At 40.2% G+C, this 19,293-nt stretch overlaps 1 protein-coding gene across 3 annotated transcripts in view; it reads right to left on the reverse strand.

Moving 5' to 3' along the window:
* Positions 1–19,293, reverse strand: part of LOC121719387 (complement C3-like) — a 130,287-nt gene that overhangs the window by 38,224 nt on the left and 72,770 nt on the right. For all 3 annotated transcript variants that reach the window (XM_042104932.1, XM_042104931.1, XM_042104930.1), the window contains 10 exons: positions 18,008–18,134; positions 16,467–16,543; positions 16,228–16,367; positions 15,140–15,361; positions 11,426–11,477; positions 10,806–10,892; positions 10,029–10,232; positions 7,961–8,039; positions 7,228–7,384; positions 3,846–3,929 (listed from right to left, as the gene is read on the reverse strand). In XM_042104932.1, the coding sequence (XP_041960866.1) occupies positions 3,846–3,929; positions 7,228–7,384; positions 7,961–8,039; positions 10,029–10,232; positions 10,806–10,892; positions 11,426–11,477; positions 15,140–15,361; positions 16,228–16,367; positions 16,467–16,543; positions 18,008–18,134 (1,229 nt within the window). The remainder of the gene's footprint in view (positions 1–3,845; positions 3,930–7,227; positions 7,385–7,960; positions 8,040–10,028; positions 10,233–10,805; positions 10,893–11,425; positions 11,478–15,139; positions 15,362–16,227; positions 16,368–16,466; positions 16,544–18,007; positions 18,135–19,293) is intronic.

The raw sequence follows: 19,293 nt of genomic DNA on the forward strand, positions 1-19,293 counted from the left end.
TGCCAGCAGTGATACTCTCTAGCGGATCAGGACGACAGTTTGGGCCTGGATGCTCAAGAATGGCCAACAGGATTGTTGTACACTTTTCCTCAGGTAATCTGAACCAAGACCAGGCTAAAGGCACAATTAAGGTGTACGTCTCTGCCATCTCAGCATTTCATAGGGGCTTTAATGACAGACCGCTAGGCCAGCACCCGTTTGTGGGCAAATTTTTAAAGGGGACCCGTCATTTACACCCAGGCCATACATTGCAAGCGCCGAGCTGGGACTTGTCCTTCTCTAGGGCTCCATACGAGTCTATGGCAGGGGCAGATTTGAAGCCCCTGTCTCACAAGACTGCATTTCTTTTAGCTTTATGCTCTGCAAAACGGGTTGGAGAGCTGTGCGCACTCTCAGTTAGCGATGACTGCTTACAGTGATGACCAGATGGCACTGCGGTGTCCCTGTGTATCAAAATAGTTAATCGAAGTAGCCACAGGTTGAAATTGCAGCAGGTGCCGGTAGTGCAATTTGTACAAAAATAACACAATGTAGAAGCTTCAGAAATATACAATATTGCAGGTAGGTTAGCCTATGTCAGAACCATGTTGAAGTTTGTTGAATTTGAACGAGGAGAGGTAGGCCTGAGCAAGCATACAGAGCAGAGGGGACAATGAGCAGGTGTGGAGCGTGTAGCCTACATCAGCGGTCACCAAATGGTGGACCGCGGTCCGAGTCCGGACGTGATCCTAACTGGACCCGGACCATAATAGCCTAATTTAGATTTTCACGTAAGATTTCAAAGCTGCGCTAAATGTTTCGTTGGTTAGGATAACAGCATTTACTTCAGGAGCTTCAGGAACCATCATTTCGCTTGCTGCTACTCAGCCAGTGAAATCTGTGAATTCTGATAAAGTCGAGTCAGTGAGTAAAGTAGCCTACTATGGGGAAGAGACTGATAGCCTGAAACGAGCGAGGAGAGGAGACGAGAAACAATCAGATGGATATCTAAGTTAACGATAAGTAAGTTATTTTCAAATCATCGATTGCTCAAAGAGGAGAAACCTAGACAGCGAGAATAGAGCTTTATATAATGATACGGGGGCAATACCAACGCAAAACTGTCACGCCCGTAACGCCAACTAAATATGGATGTGACAGTTTTGCGCGGAATTGCCCTGGACCTCTTTTACATATTCTGAGACAGGCGATTTTTAAAAGCACCAATTTGAAGCACCTCTACTAGACAAAGCATATATTTTGAGCAAGCATAGGGTAGGCCAGGGGTCTCGGTGTGTGTGTTGGGGGGATGACAGGGGAGATGGGATAGTGTGCTGTGTATGTGGGGAGAGGGCAGTGTGCAATATGTGTGTTGGAGAAGCTTCCTCATGAGACAATGTGCTGTGTATTGGGGGGGGGGCAGTGTGCTGTAAGTATGTTGGGGATGTGTGTTGGAGAAGCTTCCTAATGAAATAATGTGCTGTGTATGTAGGGGAGGGGGGGGGGGAGTGTACTGCAAGTATGGTGAAGGGACTTACTATTGCAAGCAGAGTACTGTATGTATGATGTATGTGAGTGATGACAGTGAAGATGTGTGTGTGGGCGGGAGGGGAGTGGAGCAGTGACTGTGTGTGTGTGTGTGTGTGGGTAGGTGGGGGCCAGGGTTGGGTCAGATTACTTTGAAATGTAATCCATTACTGACTACAAATTACATGGTCATTTTTGTAATCAGTAATGTATTCAGTTGGATTACCAAAAACATGTAACGTAATCTGATTACTTTAGGATTACTTTTAGATTACTTCAATAAATATGCCCATTAAGTAAAAGACACCACCACAGAATTGATGAAAGAATTCTCATTCTATTTTTCTCCACTCTTCTCCAAACATGCACAAATCAGCTTAACCTTTATAAGGGCACACCTGGACAAAGAATTTAGCTTTCACTGGATTTTTGTGACCCAGGGACATGGCCTGAGATTGGCAAAAAAAGGGAAGCATTAAACTCTAATGACACCATGTCCATTTCAATACTAAAACAAGAGGCTACATTAAGATTAGGAGGAAAAGATCAGGCAGTGTGCCAAGAGACCTGCTCCAATAGTATGTAAGTTAGTAAGTAAGTATATCTTTTGATCCCGTGAGGGACATTTGGTCTCTGCATTTATCCCAATCCGTGAATTAGTGAAGTCGAACCGGCAAGCCCAAAGGCCGAAGCCCTAACCAGTATGCCTTGGCTGCCCCAAAAGGCAGGATTTCAATATTAAACCACACAATGATCCAAAACATACAGCCAAACAAGGCAAGAAATGGTTAACAGAGAACAATATCAACATTTTAGAGTGGACCTCAATCCGTCAAAAAAGTGAGCACAAGGCCAAAGTGATGGCAAATAATCGTTCCTGCCTCAAAACCCAGATTGCTGCTAAAAAGGTGCAGTCTACAATCATTGTGGAGACATGAAGAGGCTTGGTGGGTATTATGAACCATTTTGAGAGCTGTGGTGGTAAATAAAGATGTTTCCAGTGATTGTTTAAAAAGGGTATGAATAATTTTGAACACGCAATTTTTCATAAAAATGTTAAAAAAGATAAAAACACTTTTTTTTATTCCATGTTTTTACCACATTGTCTTGCAACCTTTTGGCAAGTGTAATTTTAAGTAAGAACAAATATATTGGTCAAGAGAAAATCAATATTTGCCAGGGGTATGAATAATTTTGTTCTTAACTATATCTTTAAAAAGTCTAAAAAGTGAACGTCTTGTCAAATTAAAAGATAGCTAGGCTATCATAAAAAAGTTGCATTGTTTGCATGATAAAATGTAATCAGGTAATCCCTAACAATGTAACTGTAATCTGATTAAACATTTTTTTATTGTAATCTGGGCTGATTATAGTTACTTGATTTTTGTAATCTGATTACGTAATCGAGATTACATGTAATCCGTTACTACCCAACCCTGGTGGGGGCAGTGTGCTGTAAGTATGTAGAGGATGTGTGTTGGAGAAGATCCTGAAGACAATGTGCTGTGTATGTAGGGAGGGGGGGGGGGGGGGCAGTGTGCAGCAAGTATGTAGAGGAGGCTTACTGTAGCAAACAGTGTGCTGTATGTATGTGAGGTGATGACAGTGATGATGTAAGTGTGTGTGTCTTTTGTGTGTGTGTTGGGGATGGGGGTGGGGTGGGGGGTGGTGGGGGGGGGGCAGAAAGGCTAGGCAATCAAGGGCATGGGTAGATGGAGAAGAAATCAAAATAATAAATAAAAAGTTCTATGGAGATGTGCAAAAGTTGGAGAAAGTCAGATATGTGTGTGTGTGTGTGTGTGTGTGTGTGTGTGTGTGTGTGTGTGTGTGTGTGTGTGTTTTGACGTGTGATGAAATAAGAAAATAAATAAAAGGTCTGTAGCATAGGGAGAGGAATGTAAAAGTGCTAAAAGTCTTGTAAGTGTGTGTGTGTGTGTGGTGGGTCATGAGTGCTGAGGAGTGAATGAGTGCACAGTCAGTATAGTGTTAGTTCAGAGTTGGGAAATGTTTGAGAGTGCTGAGGAGTGAATGTGTGCAAAGTCAGTATAGTGTGAGTTCAGAGTTCGGATGGCCTGGGCATAAAAACTTCTCCCGAGACTCTCAGTTCTGGCTTTGTGACTACATAGGCGTCTTCTTGATTTCAGCGGTAGGAATAATCCATTGTTAGGATGAGAAGAGTCCTTCAGAATCTTTTGGGCTCTTAGGAGTACTCTTCTGGAATAGATATCTTGTAGAGCAGGGAGTTGAGTTCTTATAGTACGTTCAGCTGAGCGCACTACTCTCTGCAGAGTACTACAGATTATTATTACTATTACTATTACTAATATATATATACATACATTGCAGATCTGGGAGCCCTCCTGCATGGCTATCAGGACAAATGCGGTCATGGAAGCATCCGAATCCGTCCCAAAGACATCCCCCTACAAAGAGACGCGTCAACATGCAGTTTAGTGAATATCTACACTAGAAACAACCACAATAATGAAAACAACAATAATAATGTGCAATTGTTGACAGTAAAAAACAGTAAAAAATAATGGTAACACTTTATTTTAATGTGTCGCTGTTACAGTGTACCTACCTAATTAGGTACAGTGGTACAACCTGTGTAAAAACATGTACTATCAGGTACTATCATTGTACTTGCATTATGTATTTGTGGGTACCTACATATAGTTGTTACATTGTAATACTGAATGCTTTTACAAAACCTTGCCAATTTGCCTAAATTTTCATCAGAGGCAAAGAGCTGACCTGAGACCTGCTGGATGGGGTAAATCTTGTCATGATAGTTTTGATATACAAACCATTCTTAGCTCCAGTCAAGGACTCATTGTCTTCAGTGTACATGTAACAGCTGTGCTGCTACAACCTTGTTACTCTTTGATACAGTGGAATAAACCTATTAAGTGTACCAGTTAATTACTTACATGTACATGACATGTATGTTATGTCTTCAATGTGATGGAACAGGTCTACTAATTCACTACATAGTACATACAGTATATCAACTGTGTTGGTACACACTTATTGCTCTTTGATACAATGGCATAAACCTATTAAAATGAAGTGTGCCAGTTAAGTACTTACATGTACATATTATATACATCCTGCCAATGTCATGTATCCTGTAATTGATGTGTTGAAACGTGTCTGCTGTTACACCACAAAGTACATGTGAATTAGTAGACCTGTTCCAAGACATCGAAGACACAACATACATGTCATATGTACATGTAAGTAATTAACTGGTACACTTAATAGGTTTATTCCACTGTATCAAAGAGTAACACAGCTGTTACATGTACATTGAAGACAATAAGTTTGGTTTAATTTTTTGTTGTTATTTTTCATGTTATGAAACATTGTGCAATAAGGGGTCATTTTTATAGGATGTTTTTGCATTTACATTTTAACAGAAAAAAGGATATAAGATTGTTCTATTGAAGACGAGCAGAGGATCGACATGTTAAGATAAATTGTGGTTTATGCAGTGGAAAGCATACAAAATTGGGGTCAAATGTCATACTGTTATTCTTGCTGTTTTTTTTTTTTTTTCATTGCATTTGGAAACTTACTTTTTCTATATTAATATTTTTATAGACACTCAAGATGCCACAGGATGAGGATGAAGATGAAACTCGGTGTAAAACATGAAACGGTGTAAATAATGTCACCCATCAGCTGGTGAAATTATCTATGGTCCAATCACCACAGGGGTGCCCCAGGGCTCAGTACTGGGGCCACTTCTTTTTGGTATTTATACCATCTCACTGGATCCAATTATCCGCTTGCACGACTTTTCATCTGCTATACAGATGACACACAGCTCTATCTGTCATCCCTACCTGATGACCCCTTGGTCGCATTAGATCCAAATTGTTAATTCTTACCTACAAAGTAGTCACTGACTTGCACCCTTGTACTTGAATGGCCTTATTCAGGCATATGTGGGTCACAACCTCTCGACCGCTGCACTCATCTAATTAACGCTGCCTGGCTCTGCTACCCATACACTCATGACAATCCAAACATTTCTCTTTGTTTTTCCCTGTTGGTGGAATGTGCTACCAGTTCCTCCCAGGGCAGGGATATCCATCTACAGTATCTTCAAAAACCTCCTGAAGACCCAACTGTTCTGAGAGTACCTCCTCTCTTAGCACTACTAACAGCTGGACATGCTTACTCTAGCACTTACCACTACCTTTTTCCCTATCCTGACTATCCCTCTTCTCCCTCCCTTGGCTTTGCTTGAACTATTATTCTATTCTATGCTAGTCGTACTTATTGCTGCACTAACAATATCATAGTGGGACTGTACCTTTATTGTACCTTAATTGTTATAAGTTGTTGTAAGATAAAAGTGTCGGCTAAATGACTAAGCCTAAATGTAAATCCCTAACCAGGAAATCTGCTTGGACAATACCTCATATTGGCCAATAATGTATGACAAGAAGGACAGGTGCAGAGTTCCTAGGTGCACAGCAACACCCAGAGTGTACAGGTAGTTCCTGGAGGATGAAGGAATTGGTGCCTTTGACTGTCCCCCACAGTCCCCTGAGTTAAAGGGAAACTTGGCAGGATTTCCGCCTCTGCTGGAGAAATTGTGCATTATGCTATTTCAAACTGTGGAAAAAGGTAACGATAAAGCACATGGATTTGTTTACAAGCTAGCAAAACGGTTAGCATAAGTTTGGCAGACAATGTGGATGTTACAAGGTAAGAAACACGATTTAAAACGAGTTTCTTGTTTCTCACTTCTCTTTCCGGGACGGTAGTCGCAATGTTGCAAGGTTGGTTTTCCGCCTGGAGACGCTAGGGGCAGCGGGAAAAGTCACCATTTTCACCGGAACAGGTCATTTAACCATCCAAATGATTTCTAAACGGGTTTATTACGTTAAAATAGTTGCCAAGTTCCCCTTTAAATCCAATAGAGCACCTCTGGGACATTATGATTTGCTCCATCTAACACATGCACCACAGACTGCCAAAGAGCTCTGATCTGGGAGCAGATCCCCCAGGACACCATCCGCCGTCTCATTAGGAGCATTCCCCGACATCGTCAAGCATGTCAGGGCCATACAAATGTATCAATCGGTAAACCGGGTGTCACATAGGGCCCCTTGTCTCTCAGGTTTATAATGTTTACTGGGACGAGATGATTCTGAAGTGTAAATCTTGCCCCATTAGCTCTGATAACACAGCTCTTTACCAATAGGTTAAAACATGAAAGTTCATTCACAAACATGCAAGCCTCTCATCATCCAAATAAGTAGTACTGGTACAAGAGTCCCTTAACTTTTTTTAGTATAAAATGTTTTATGGCCTTTGTGTGTTCTAAATAATTTGTTGAATAAAATGCTTAGAAGAGGGTTTTCTTATTTGATTATCCGGAACTGGTTTATGCTATGTGACACAAATCATGTCATTTTGAGGATGAGATGAGCTTGATTTAACTTTTACTTTAGACAAAGGTGTGTTTACTTTTGACATAATGACACAGTAGGTAAGAATATCCTGTTGTGTGCTACAGGTTTGAGGAAACTCCACAATATGTTCAGATCTGATCCTCTGGACAGTGAGTGACCAGAGGTCATATGTGAAAGCAGCTATACATTATACACATAACTGCATGCATAAAGATTCATCATTATTGTGATATGGGCCCCAGTATTTGCTAAACTGAAATGGACAGAACAACACAACATGACAACCTACTGAATCTATATAACGAAGAACAGCCCTCTCCATGAAGATGCCATCTGGCTGCTGCCTGTTCAAGATCAGCCACTTGAGGGCGCTGCAGATCACATTGTTGTCAACGCTGATGATGTCACTGGCCATGGAGAAGACTTTAGCTACATAAGCTGTGAGCCTGCCAAGGGTAATCAGAATCAGCTTTATTGGCCAGGTTTGCATACACAAACAAGGAATTTGACTCCGGTTAATCTTTGCTCGCAAGTACAATATTCACATTACTGTGCATATAAGGATACAAAAAAAAAAGAAACATAAAGGAGTATAAAAAATAAAAACAGAACAGTAAGAATAGAATGAAGGCAGTATGTCAACCATGTATTACTTTTGCAAGGATGTCAGGTCAAGTAAGTTTGAATCAACAAGAGCAGTGGAAAAAAGCCTTTCACATCTTGATTTGTAAGATCTGAAAAGCAAGTAATAAAGATAGATAGATAGATATATAGATAGATAGATACTTTATTGATCCCCAAGGAGAAATTCAAGGTCTCAGTAGCATACAGACATCACACACAACATACACTTACAGCAGAAAAAGTAATATAAAAAAACTCCATTCTACAATAGAGACAGTAGAAGATAAACATGATACAATGTTTATAAAACATTATACAAATACTAAATACTAAATATACTATATAAACTAAATCAAATATCAACATGGTGTGCTTAAAGACTGATTAGGCTTACTCACCATGTTCCAGGGAGTGTTTTGGTGTATACTGCATAATATCCATCTGGTTTGCGGTGATTGGTAACCTGATTGTTATAGCCTAGAACATACAAAACAAACAAAATGCTATATTATATATGCTAATTTACAACAGTCTTTGTAATAGTAAACTAGACTGTGTTCTTTCTTACCCAATACTTATGTAGTTTTTTTATTCTTAATGCATTGTGAATCATACTGGGTCCAACTATCTGCTCGCATTTTTTACATGGACACTTTTAATCTGATTAAAACGGAATCAATTGGAATAAAAATGCCTCATGTAAAAGGTGCCGTCTCGGGAGGAGGTTGTGTTGTTTGTGTAAATGCTTAAATTTAAATTCATTAGCAGACACTAATGTGCAAAAAATGTACATAATATTTTAACAAAGAAATACGCCAGAGGGTAGCTCACCCCTCCCTTCAGTATTCCCTGAGAAATGTCACGCAGAGTTTCAGAGCCTGGGCTGCCTGCAGAGACTGAAATACTCTGAATTTTACAGTGTTCTCACTTACTGTAATAGGCAGCTAGCGGTCATGAGGAGATGATTGCTGAATGTCACAAAAATGTTATGGGCTTCAAATTGCATAAAATCCTAGCCTGCTCATCTCATTGAGATGGTGTCTGGGAACTACACATTTATTTTCTCGTATTTTAAACGTGGTTTATGAATGCCCAGAGTCATTTATTAGGCGCTATGAATGTCTATCAAATGCGTCTGTACGTAGCTCATAACCACTTCGTTGTGTCGTCATCGTCTTGCTGTCCCCCCTCCGTTCTGTGATTGGTTCATTGGTTGAGGTGAAAACGAAGTCCATGGAATCCAGGCTGCTTAGCAGCGTGGATAAAATCGTGAGCAAGGCAGCAAGGGTAAACCCTGGCTAGTAAAATCCCTGACTGCACCTTCAACATCTCAACCAATCGGATTTAGCCCGATCCGACTACATTTCCAATCGGATCGAGAGAGATGGTGTATTCCGTTCTGATAATTGATTGAAAGATCCACCCATGTAAACAAGCACTCTGAATGTACTCCACATTTCTTCTTTCTGCACTTGTGTTCCATATGTAAGTGATAACGGCCGCCGAGATGTCCGGTTATATGGAATTAATGAATGAGAGGCAAAAAACTGTTTCTTCCGCCGAGTCCATCAAAGGAACCATATGTACTATTGTGGCAAAAACTGGTACTGCAATCACTTTCAAATTACTGTGGTTGCCAACCCGGATGCCAAAACACTACTGACTTTGTAATTAGTAGATAGGTGGAGGGTGGCGCATCAGGCCAAAACACAACATGACATGTCAAAACACAACATCAACATCTGAGGGCTGCAACTTCACTTTTTAAATGACAATATCCTGGCCGGACTATATTGTCAGATTGTCAGTGATATAAGTATTCGAAATGAACATGATTTCTTATGTCTAGTGACATATCAGGGCCATTTTATGATTAATTGAAATACATTTCTTACATACGGTTCCTTTAATTCTGTATAATGGGACACCTCAAAGGCAGTTATTCCCCGGTTGCCACTAGGCAATAATCATGCCTTCATAGCACGCAAAGGAAACAATCGGTTACATTTTAAAATAAGCGTATTTGTTCAGTTTGTTGTACAACTTCCTTTGGTCCTCCTAACAGTGATAGCAGTGGACAGTAGATCACTGCAGTGGAGCAGTGGTAACTATTTCAACCATAGTTCATTCACCATTCATAACCATTGATATGGAACGGTGGACTTTTTTACCACACTGCAAAAAATCATAGAATTTTAGAATGTAAGTGAGAGAAATAATGTTACATCAAGCACATGATTTAAGTTTGTTTGACCTTGTTATAAGTGGAAATCTTCTTGTTCTATTGGCAAATCTTGTGAAAGTGAAAGTTTCTTGGTTTGTGGAACTATAGAATACGTTAAATTATCTGGCAAAATTTGCCAATAGAACAAGAAGACTCTATACCTTGTTGTTACACTATGCTCTATTTTCTTTGCATTTTGCCATTTGTTCAGGTAAGGAAAGGGGTGTTACTTTAAGTCTTGCCTTTTTTAATAAAGTTGATAGCCGTATCACGTTTATCAACACCCACTGTTTCCCACTGCTTGGTTTTGTCCAGGTAATGGGCTGCAATGACGGGCATGGTTGTGTAAGCCATATTCTGTTCAGAACACCCAGATGGCTGTCGGATTAAGTTCTTCATGACCTCTCCACTGATGGCCTTCTCAATGGTAACACCCAAGTCATCACCTAGAAGAAGAAAAAAAACACAGGCAAAAATGCATAGCAAGGAAATGCACATTATTCATTGTTCTTGGTTAAATGTTGCAGCCTTATTTGTAGACATGTGACAAACCAGAAACTAAAAACAGAATCATCCCATTATCTGCTCCAGTAGACTATATTTTCCTTTGCTAGATTGATCAACAGGTTTCATTGGCAGTGTCTATATGCTCACACACACACACACACACACACACACACACACACACACACACACACACACACACACACACGCATTCATTAAATTCCATCTCTCACATCCCAACACTTACTCAATCCCAGTAACTTTCTCAACGACACTTATAAGTTGTTATAAGATGTTTTTGGTCGAACCTTTGTACTGTTTTGATATTTCTGCTTTGTAGCATCTCATTGGAGCAAACTCATTGGAGTTTAATACAGTAATTTCCTGTGTATTAGCTGCATTGTGTGTAAACCGCAAAATAACTTGTACTTTGTATTTTGAAAACACAAAAAGTATTATAAAGTTATTTGGATACATGCTGTGACTATCAGTTCATAACATTTTCAATAGTTTACCTTGAACTGTGATGTATGTATTCGCTGGGCTGTCAAGTACTTTCCGTTTTGAGTCTATAGCAGGGATTGTATTTGTCTGGATTCCACCTGTTAATGTAGAAGAACATGTAACATCTTAATAAAACCTCATTGTTAATATGTTATGCATAGTAAGAACAGCAGATAAATTAAGTTATGAATACTTATTTCTGTAGAACATGCTCAGCTACAAAGCCCTAGAGGGATCATTGCAAGATATTTGTTGGTAGGCCTATATATCCAGGAAACGTGCGCACATTTTACAAAATTGTGTGCTCATTTTACTAAATCGTGCACACGTTTTACTAAACAGTGCGCTCATTTTACTAAATTGTGTTCTCAATTTAGTAAATCGTGTGCACGATTTAGTAAATTGTGCGGACGTTTTACTAAATAGTGTGCTCATTTGACTAAATTGTGCGCTCATTTTAATTGTTGTAAATTGACTGCACAATTTACTAAAATGAACGCACATTCTCTCGATAAACAAAAATATCTTGCAATGACATCTCCTGGGCTCCGTACTCAGCAGTGAGGAAGAAGGAACACATCATTTGAAAATAATGAAAATATGACTTTTACAATTTAGATGAACACATTACCATTGGGGTCCAACACAATTGTTTGTGAAACTTTTTCACGAACACCTTCACTCTGGAAGGAAAAGTGAGGCATTATCAAAATGTTAATGGTACCATGCACTTTTAAAAGAGATAAATGGTTGTATGTTTCTCCACTAAGCATTAAAGGGGTGACAGAACTTTCTAATAGTTTATTTTGTTTGCCACTTATAAGATCTGCATGATACAACTGACGTCTAGTTTCTATCAAGTTTTTTGCCAAGCAGTGTTAATTTCGATGATATGCTAGCCACCAGCCTTGTCAAAGTTAACCTTGCTAACGTTTTGCGGAGCATACCCTAACTAACCGACAAACTCCCTCAATAAATTAACTACATTTATTGCACACTTGAAAGAAAATGTCTTCAAAAGTATGTTGAAGGTGGTTACATTTATTATGACCGCCGCGCAGCGAAGCGGCGGTCATATAGGTTTAGTCAGAAAATTTTTTTTTTTTCTTTTTTTTCTTTTTCGCATGCCCAAATTTCCGTCAATGATTCCCGGGACACTGAAAGACCGGGGTACACGAAACTTGGTGGGCATGTAACCCCACATGGATAGCATGGAACCATCGTTTTTCGTTTTGATCTGTAGCCCCCCCGCTGGACTGGACCCCCCGAAAGGAGGGTAGGGCAGACACAGTTTTCTGTGAATATCTCAAAAACCGTAGGGTTTAGGAGGACCATTTTTTTTTTGTATGTTGATCTCAAGGGGCCATGTCAACCCATTCCATAACCACTCATTTCATGTATAGCGCCACCTAGTTAAACACAAAAAAGTAAAAATGAGGTGTTGTAATTGAAGGTATCTGTGACCTAACATAGTCAAAACTGCACGAAATTGGAAGTGTAGGATCATTATGACACCCTCTGTATGCACGCCAAGTTTTGTGGAATTACGTTCATGGGGGGCCACACAATAAATTAATTTATGTTACTATACACCAACTGGCCTGTAGGTGGCCGGAGACAGTTTTCTGTGAATATCTCGAGAACCGTAGGGCCTAGGAGGTCCACCTTTTTTATGTATGTTGGTCTTAAGGGGGCATGTAAACCCATCCCATTACCACTTATTTCATGTATAGCGCCACCTAGTTAAAAATTAAAAAGCAAAAAATTAGGTGTTTTCATCACAATATCTCTGGCTGACAAGGTCAAAACTGCACGAAATTAAAAGTGTAGGATCATTATGACACCCTCCGAATGCATGCCAAGTTTTGTGTACTTTCGTTCATGGGGGGCCTTACAATAAAATAATTTATGTGTACATTTAGTGACGTACACCAACAAGGATTCCCGGGACACTGAAAGACCGGGGTACACAAAACTTGGTGGGCATGTACCCCCACATGGATAGCATTGAACCGTCATTCTTCGTTTTGATCTGTAGCCCCCCCCCCGCTGGACTGGACCCCCCGAAAGGAGGGTAGGGCAGACACAGTTCTCTGTGAATATCTTGAGAACTGTAGGGCCTAGGATGACCAATTTTTTCCGTATGTTTGCCTCCAGGGGTCATGTTAACCCATCACCACCACCCCCCCGTGCTGGGCCCCCTGAACCGCAAAAAAAAAAACAGTTTTTCATAAATAACTACCTGAACCGTGGCACTGAGGATGAAGTATCTTTTATGGTATGTTGGTCTCAAGGGCCCACATCAACCTGGCTCATAATCACTCATTTGTAATTTGCACCCCCACCCCCCGGTAAAAAATGAAAATGCAATATTATTCTGCTTTAATCGCCCCTATCTTCAGTTAAGATGTTCAGAACTGCACCAAATTTTATGTGTATGATTGACCTGGCATTTTCTGGGGGTATGCCAAGTTTCGTAGAATTTCATCCATGGGGGGGGTCTATGTGTATGTGTACATTTAGTGACTGTACACTCATTGGCCTGTAAATGGCGGTGCACACATATACTATCGGTATTAGAACGGCCGATACATAATTACAAATTCAGTAGGATTAAAAGAAAGCCAAAATAAATATTCATCATCATCATCATGGCTGCAGACTCGAGTCCCCATCTCTGGACAGCACTAGTCACGCCGTTATGACGTTTACGACTACAAATTTAGTCTTAGAACCATGCAGCTCCTGAAATGGGACACAGCTAATGTGTGTGTGTGTGTGTGTGTGTGTGTGTGTGTCAGTCTAATCTTTGCAGCCAACGTTACAATGTATCTTTGTAAACACTATTGCAATGCCTCTTCATATCTGCCTGTTTTAACGGTTATATAGCTACGCTATGACAATGCCGAAGTCATCATTCTCAAAATGATCTATGGCTGTGAGTGAAATGTTTTCAAGCATGTCTGGATAATGGGTAAGGAATGTTCAGAAGACAAACAACAGGCTGCACACGTGTTTTAGGCATAATGCCCTATTATCTGACTGAAAATGCGCGGAACTTGTGTTGTACAATATTTAATCATTTTTCCCGGGGATGACACCCCCAAACCCCCTCTAAATTTTTGGATAAACACAATTAAGCCTAATATCTGTGTCTGTCTGACCCAGCACATATTCACGTTAAACGTGTGTGAGCATGTTAGCTATGGTTGCATTCCGATCACACTGTGATCGGACACTGTATTCCCTGCTCCCTACCCACGGCACATGGTGTTAAATTCACAGGGAACTCGATTGCTAAAATAGTTTTATTTGTAATGCACTGCTAGTCTTAGGTTATCATAAAAATGTTTGGATTCACAAGAGTTGTCCATTCAAAACAATGGAGTGTAGTTAGCTTGTCAGCTTGCTAGCTTGCGAGCTTACTAACTTGCCAATGTCAAATAGCTTCAGCATTTTTGCTGTGATTTGCAATTACAATAAAGGCTTTTATAGAATGTAGAGTGCTTATTTCTCGCTAACTTTAACAAAATCCAAACATTTAAAAGCCAAAGTTATGTTTATCTGCAAATACGGCCGTTTTGGATTATCTAGCCTGCTGAAGTCCGGCGTCATCGAACTTCCGGTGAAGGAGCTGCTGCGTGAACTTTGATGGCACTGTGATTTTAAATACTGGACCACTCGTTCCTGTTCTTCTTTGGTAGCTCGCCACCACAGACTGTATAAAATAGCTTGCCACCCAAAGGATGATTGTACAAAAAACTTGCCAATCACAATAGAGGTTTGCTGTCGTTTGTCCAATCAGAGATGCCAAGGAATATTTCGCATTTTATTTCGTCTTTAAGTGTTAGATAGCACGTACAATCTTTTTTGACCGGCTGCTGTAGTAGAGGATGTTGGAGTCACATGGAAGAGAAATTATACGTTTTATTTATTTATTTATTTTAAAGTGTGGCCCCACAATCTCTGTCCAATATGTTCTCCCGCATTGCAAGACCAACCATCATTATTGCTCAGAGTCTTTCCACATCTAAATTTCAGGGGCGTTACAAAGCTACAGACCAGAGCTAAATAAGGTGCAGCCGACGAGTTGTCGTCATCTATTAGCTTTGTTGTGATTCGCCTGTTTTACAGCGGCAGTTTCAAGTTGTGAGATTCCTTACGAAGGACAATGAGATTTTGAAGATCCCTCTATGTTTATTTTACGTTCCAAACTGCCCTCAACTATGCCAAGGTAAACTCGGTTTTCCATTCTATCATCTCTTTAACTTCCCTCTTTAAATTCCCACACTTTCAAGGTGATTAGCCATGCAGATTTAGGAAGTTGAAGTTCAAGGAAACTCACCACTACCAGCAAGTCCTTCTTGATTCCATCAGTAACATATTGACCATGCACCATTGCGATCGCCTTCACCTCAATGATATATTTGCCTGGCTCACCGATGGGTACAATCACAAAAGGCACTGCAAGGGTCGACATCTCATCCACATGTACTGTGGTCCGGTACTTGCCAGATTGGGAGGCAACACTGCAAACGCCTTTAGTATTGTACCACTCCACTCGCACCTGTAAGCAGAGAAGGCTGTTTCTGTTTTGTGAAAACAAATGTATAGGGGGGCTGGGAGAAATGGTCACCCCCCTTCCACCCTGCATATCTACATTTTTGTGACAATAAGTGGGGGGGTAGAATCGTGTTTAAGCAAAACTGTGCACGTTATACCACCCATAACCCCCACACTTGCTACGCCCCTGCTAAGCCACTGCTCATGAAGGTTGTGGATCTTCTCCTGAACGTGGATGGTTGTTCCAACCCTCATCCATTGCTTCATCTCCACCCATCTGGACTACTGCAATGCCATACTCACAGGTCTCCCCTCCAAGGCCCTGGACAGGCTGCAATATTTACAGAACTTAGCTGCCAGGGTCTTAACAGGCACTAAGCCCTGGCAGGACATCACCCCCACACTCAAGCAGCTCCACTGGTTACCAGTCAAGTCCCGCATTATTTATAAAATTCTGCTTCTCACCTACCTCCATGTCCCTCCATCCTCTGGCCCATAAATACCTTTCTGACCTACTCCCCTACACCTCTCTGCGGTCCCTCCGGTCCTCAAACAAGGACCAGCTGGCTATACCCCGCACCGACTTAAGACCTTTGGGGACAGGGCCTTTTGTGTATCTGCCCCAAGTCTTTGGAACCAGCCCCCACCCCCACATCCGCTCTGTCTCTTCTGTGGGCCTCAAAACTGAGATTCATTTAATTTTTCCAGCTTGCAAGCCAACGGAGAGTTGCTAGACTACCCTGGCTGCAAATTACATTTGCTGCCGCTAGCGTGCGTCCAGATTTCTAGATCAATCCAATAAATTACACAATGTAGCTTTAAGGACAATCTTGCTACTAACTCAATTTTACAGAGAAAAAAAATGCCTACATTCATGGATTCTTGCAACTGGTTATGAATGATGGCCCTGATCTCAATCTGCTCATGTCGCACAGCAGAGTAAGGTAACTTCAAGTCCATGAAAAAGTCCACATTGATCTCCATACTCAGTGTGTCTGACACACAAATACCTGAAGATAAATCATAAACAGGTTGGATATGGTTAGAGCATTTAAGGATGGTTAGGTGAGAAGACAGCAGTGTTTGGATGTATATGTGATGGATCCTACCATTGTCAGAGAGGCTGATAGCACTAAGTTGCCAGGATGTTATTGAGTCTGGGAAATAACCAATTTCAGTCTTCTCACTAGAGAAAATGAAAGAAAGCCCATGGGAGAAAAGGGTTAAAAATGCTGTGGAAGGGAATATCTATCTATCTATCTATCTATCTATCTATCTATCTATCTATCTACTGTAATTTCCCAACTATTAGCCAAGGTTTATACATTGATTTTGCAAAATGTATTCAGCTATGAGGCTAATACACAGGGGCAGTTAATATGGTATTAATATGGTTTCGTTTTTTTAACTTGCATAAAACACTTGAGGCTTATACACAATGCGGTCACAATGCATATTATGTATATTTCCTTTCAACCAATCATCACAAGACTATGCATCTTGATAAAGTTATCTATGACTTTGGAATTAAAATAACCCCAGTGCTGTCGCTGTCAATCTCTGTTGTCCGTTCTCCAAAGAAATCCGTAACCATAGATTGAATTGTTTCATGTTTCAGAATCTCTATGGTTAAATCCGAAGATCCAAACTACACAGCTTCTAAATGCTCCATTCACGCAGGCGGTAAAACTCGTGAGGCATTCGTAGAACTTGTGAGGTAGCCTATAATGCTCAATCAACTTCTGAAGACGACAAGCACAAAAATGTATTTTTAAATAGGCCGCCAACTCAAAAACAAATTCAATTGGGTGCAATCTACATGAGGAATCTGGTCAGCAACAACTGTTTAGGTGGCTTCTTCTCCTAAATCTCTTGGCTAAAATAAAAAACAATCTTCAGAATAATTACGAGTGGATAGCCTATCCACTGATTTATGATGACTTCTTGAAGAGGTCAAAAGCCAAAACAGGAAGTCATCAGAGGTACAGCAAGCATCTGAATGAGGAAGAATGATGCACAGCCTACACATTTGGCCTTCAAAATGATATTTCTAGATCGTTTTACAGTAAGATATGTCAATGAATTATAGATAAGAGGTTTTAAGGAATGTGTTCGTGGTGAAATTAGAAAATACATAATTTAGTTATTTTTTGACCCTCTCTACATTTAAATCGCTATATCTCAAAATAAACCCTTTCAACAAACAAAAAAAAACAATGCTTGAACGTTCTATTTGGTTCCCAATCTACTTCCTCTGCATTAAGATAACATATGGAATGTTAAAACGGAAGCCTTGTGGGGCCAACTATGATGCTGATAATGGAACTCTCCTGAAAGGGTCTATAGATTTCCGCGACACTGGACTGATTTTGTCATGGCACGCCCCATATATCTTATCAGTCAATCAATCAATCAATTCCATGAATGTCTGCATGTCTGTGGGTCTTCCCATAACATTCGTCTGACTGACTTCACACTTTTCCGGTTTCTTGCTAAGGGCACCGGGGATTGTAGTGTTGAGTTTAGACATCTAGTTTAAACTATGATGAATTTAAATTCTTGATATTTTTGCAATTCAAAACTTTCAACAAATTAATAGAACATATATAATTTATGAGAATAATAAAGTTAGACAATAAATTCATCTAACCAGTTTTCTTTTGAGCATTTGTCAGCATGTGTCACATCTTTCCAAAGCCAGCTCTCAGGGAAATTTGAACGTGATGTTAAATCTTGAATTAACTCATCCATCAGGTCATCATCTTCCAGAAGATCACCTATTAACACAGACAGAAGTAATGCATTTGTAACTTAATACAATCATGCAATTACTCAAACATATAAATAGTGGAACCATGCATATGACATGGTTAGCACATGCATAGCAGTTTGACTGTAGTGGTCATAGTCTCTGGATAGACTATCTATTAGGACAAAAATAGTTCAGTAGTCTGCATATATTGTGGTAGGCCTACTGTATATTGTCTTGCTTAATGGAGAATGGTTTGTGAAATGTGAATGAAAAAATTATGCTAATTATGCTAATTACAAATACTGTCAACCCTATATTTAATTGAAAATACTGTAGTTCAAAGACAACCTATGAACTGTTGAAGGAGAGAAATTGTATGGTGTTTGCGACCAGTTTGAGACCAGTTGCTAGATTTTTGAGAATGAAATGTAGTCCCATTCCTGCCCAATATAGGATTCAGCTGATCAACAGTCTGTGTTCTTCTAAATCATGCTGTTAATTCCGTAATGCTCCCAATTTGACAGGTCTGGACTGCAGATAAGCAGTTTTAGCTTAGCTGGACTCTTTCTTTATAATACTAAATAAATTTGGGTGGAATTAAATTTGGCATTGTTTTCCTGAAAATATTCAAGATCTTCCCTGAAAGAATATTGTCTGGATGACAGTATACTGGATGTTGCTCAAAACCTGTGTACATCAGAATTGAGTGTTCCTTGTCAGATGTGCAAAATGTGCATGCCATAGGCACTAATGCACCTCCACACCGTCATGGATGCTGGATTTTGAACTGGGGGTAGTTTCTAGAAAAGTTAGCAACGACGTTGCTCAACCACCATGGTACGACGCAACTTGCGACCAAACAACGACACTGTTACATCTGTTTCCAGAAAGCATCGTACCTGTGTCGCAATTCGCTACCTCCGACGTTCGAACACCATAGTTCCAACAACGTTGTTGATGATGCAGCGATACATATCATTGGTGGAAACAGTGGCAACGTGTAATACCCCACCCCCTAGAAATGTTCTGTCACGGCCTATGTCGACATGTTTCTAATCTAAACCGAGTGATTAATGCTGGTATTGTCATTGCCATCAGCCAAAACCTAAACCTATTGCAAGCATATAAAACAGTTAACTTAAGCAGCAATATGAGTCATTATTTGTGTTAAATATCTATGTGTT

This window comes from Alosa sapidissima, chromosome 9 (assembly GCF_018492685.1).
Source record: "Alosa sapidissima isolate fAloSap1 chromosome 9, fAloSap1.pri, whole genome shotgun sequence".
In the NCBI taxonomy this organism is placed as follows: Eukaryota; Metazoa; Chordata; class Actinopteri; order Clupeiformes; family Clupeidae; genus Alosa; species Alosa sapidissima.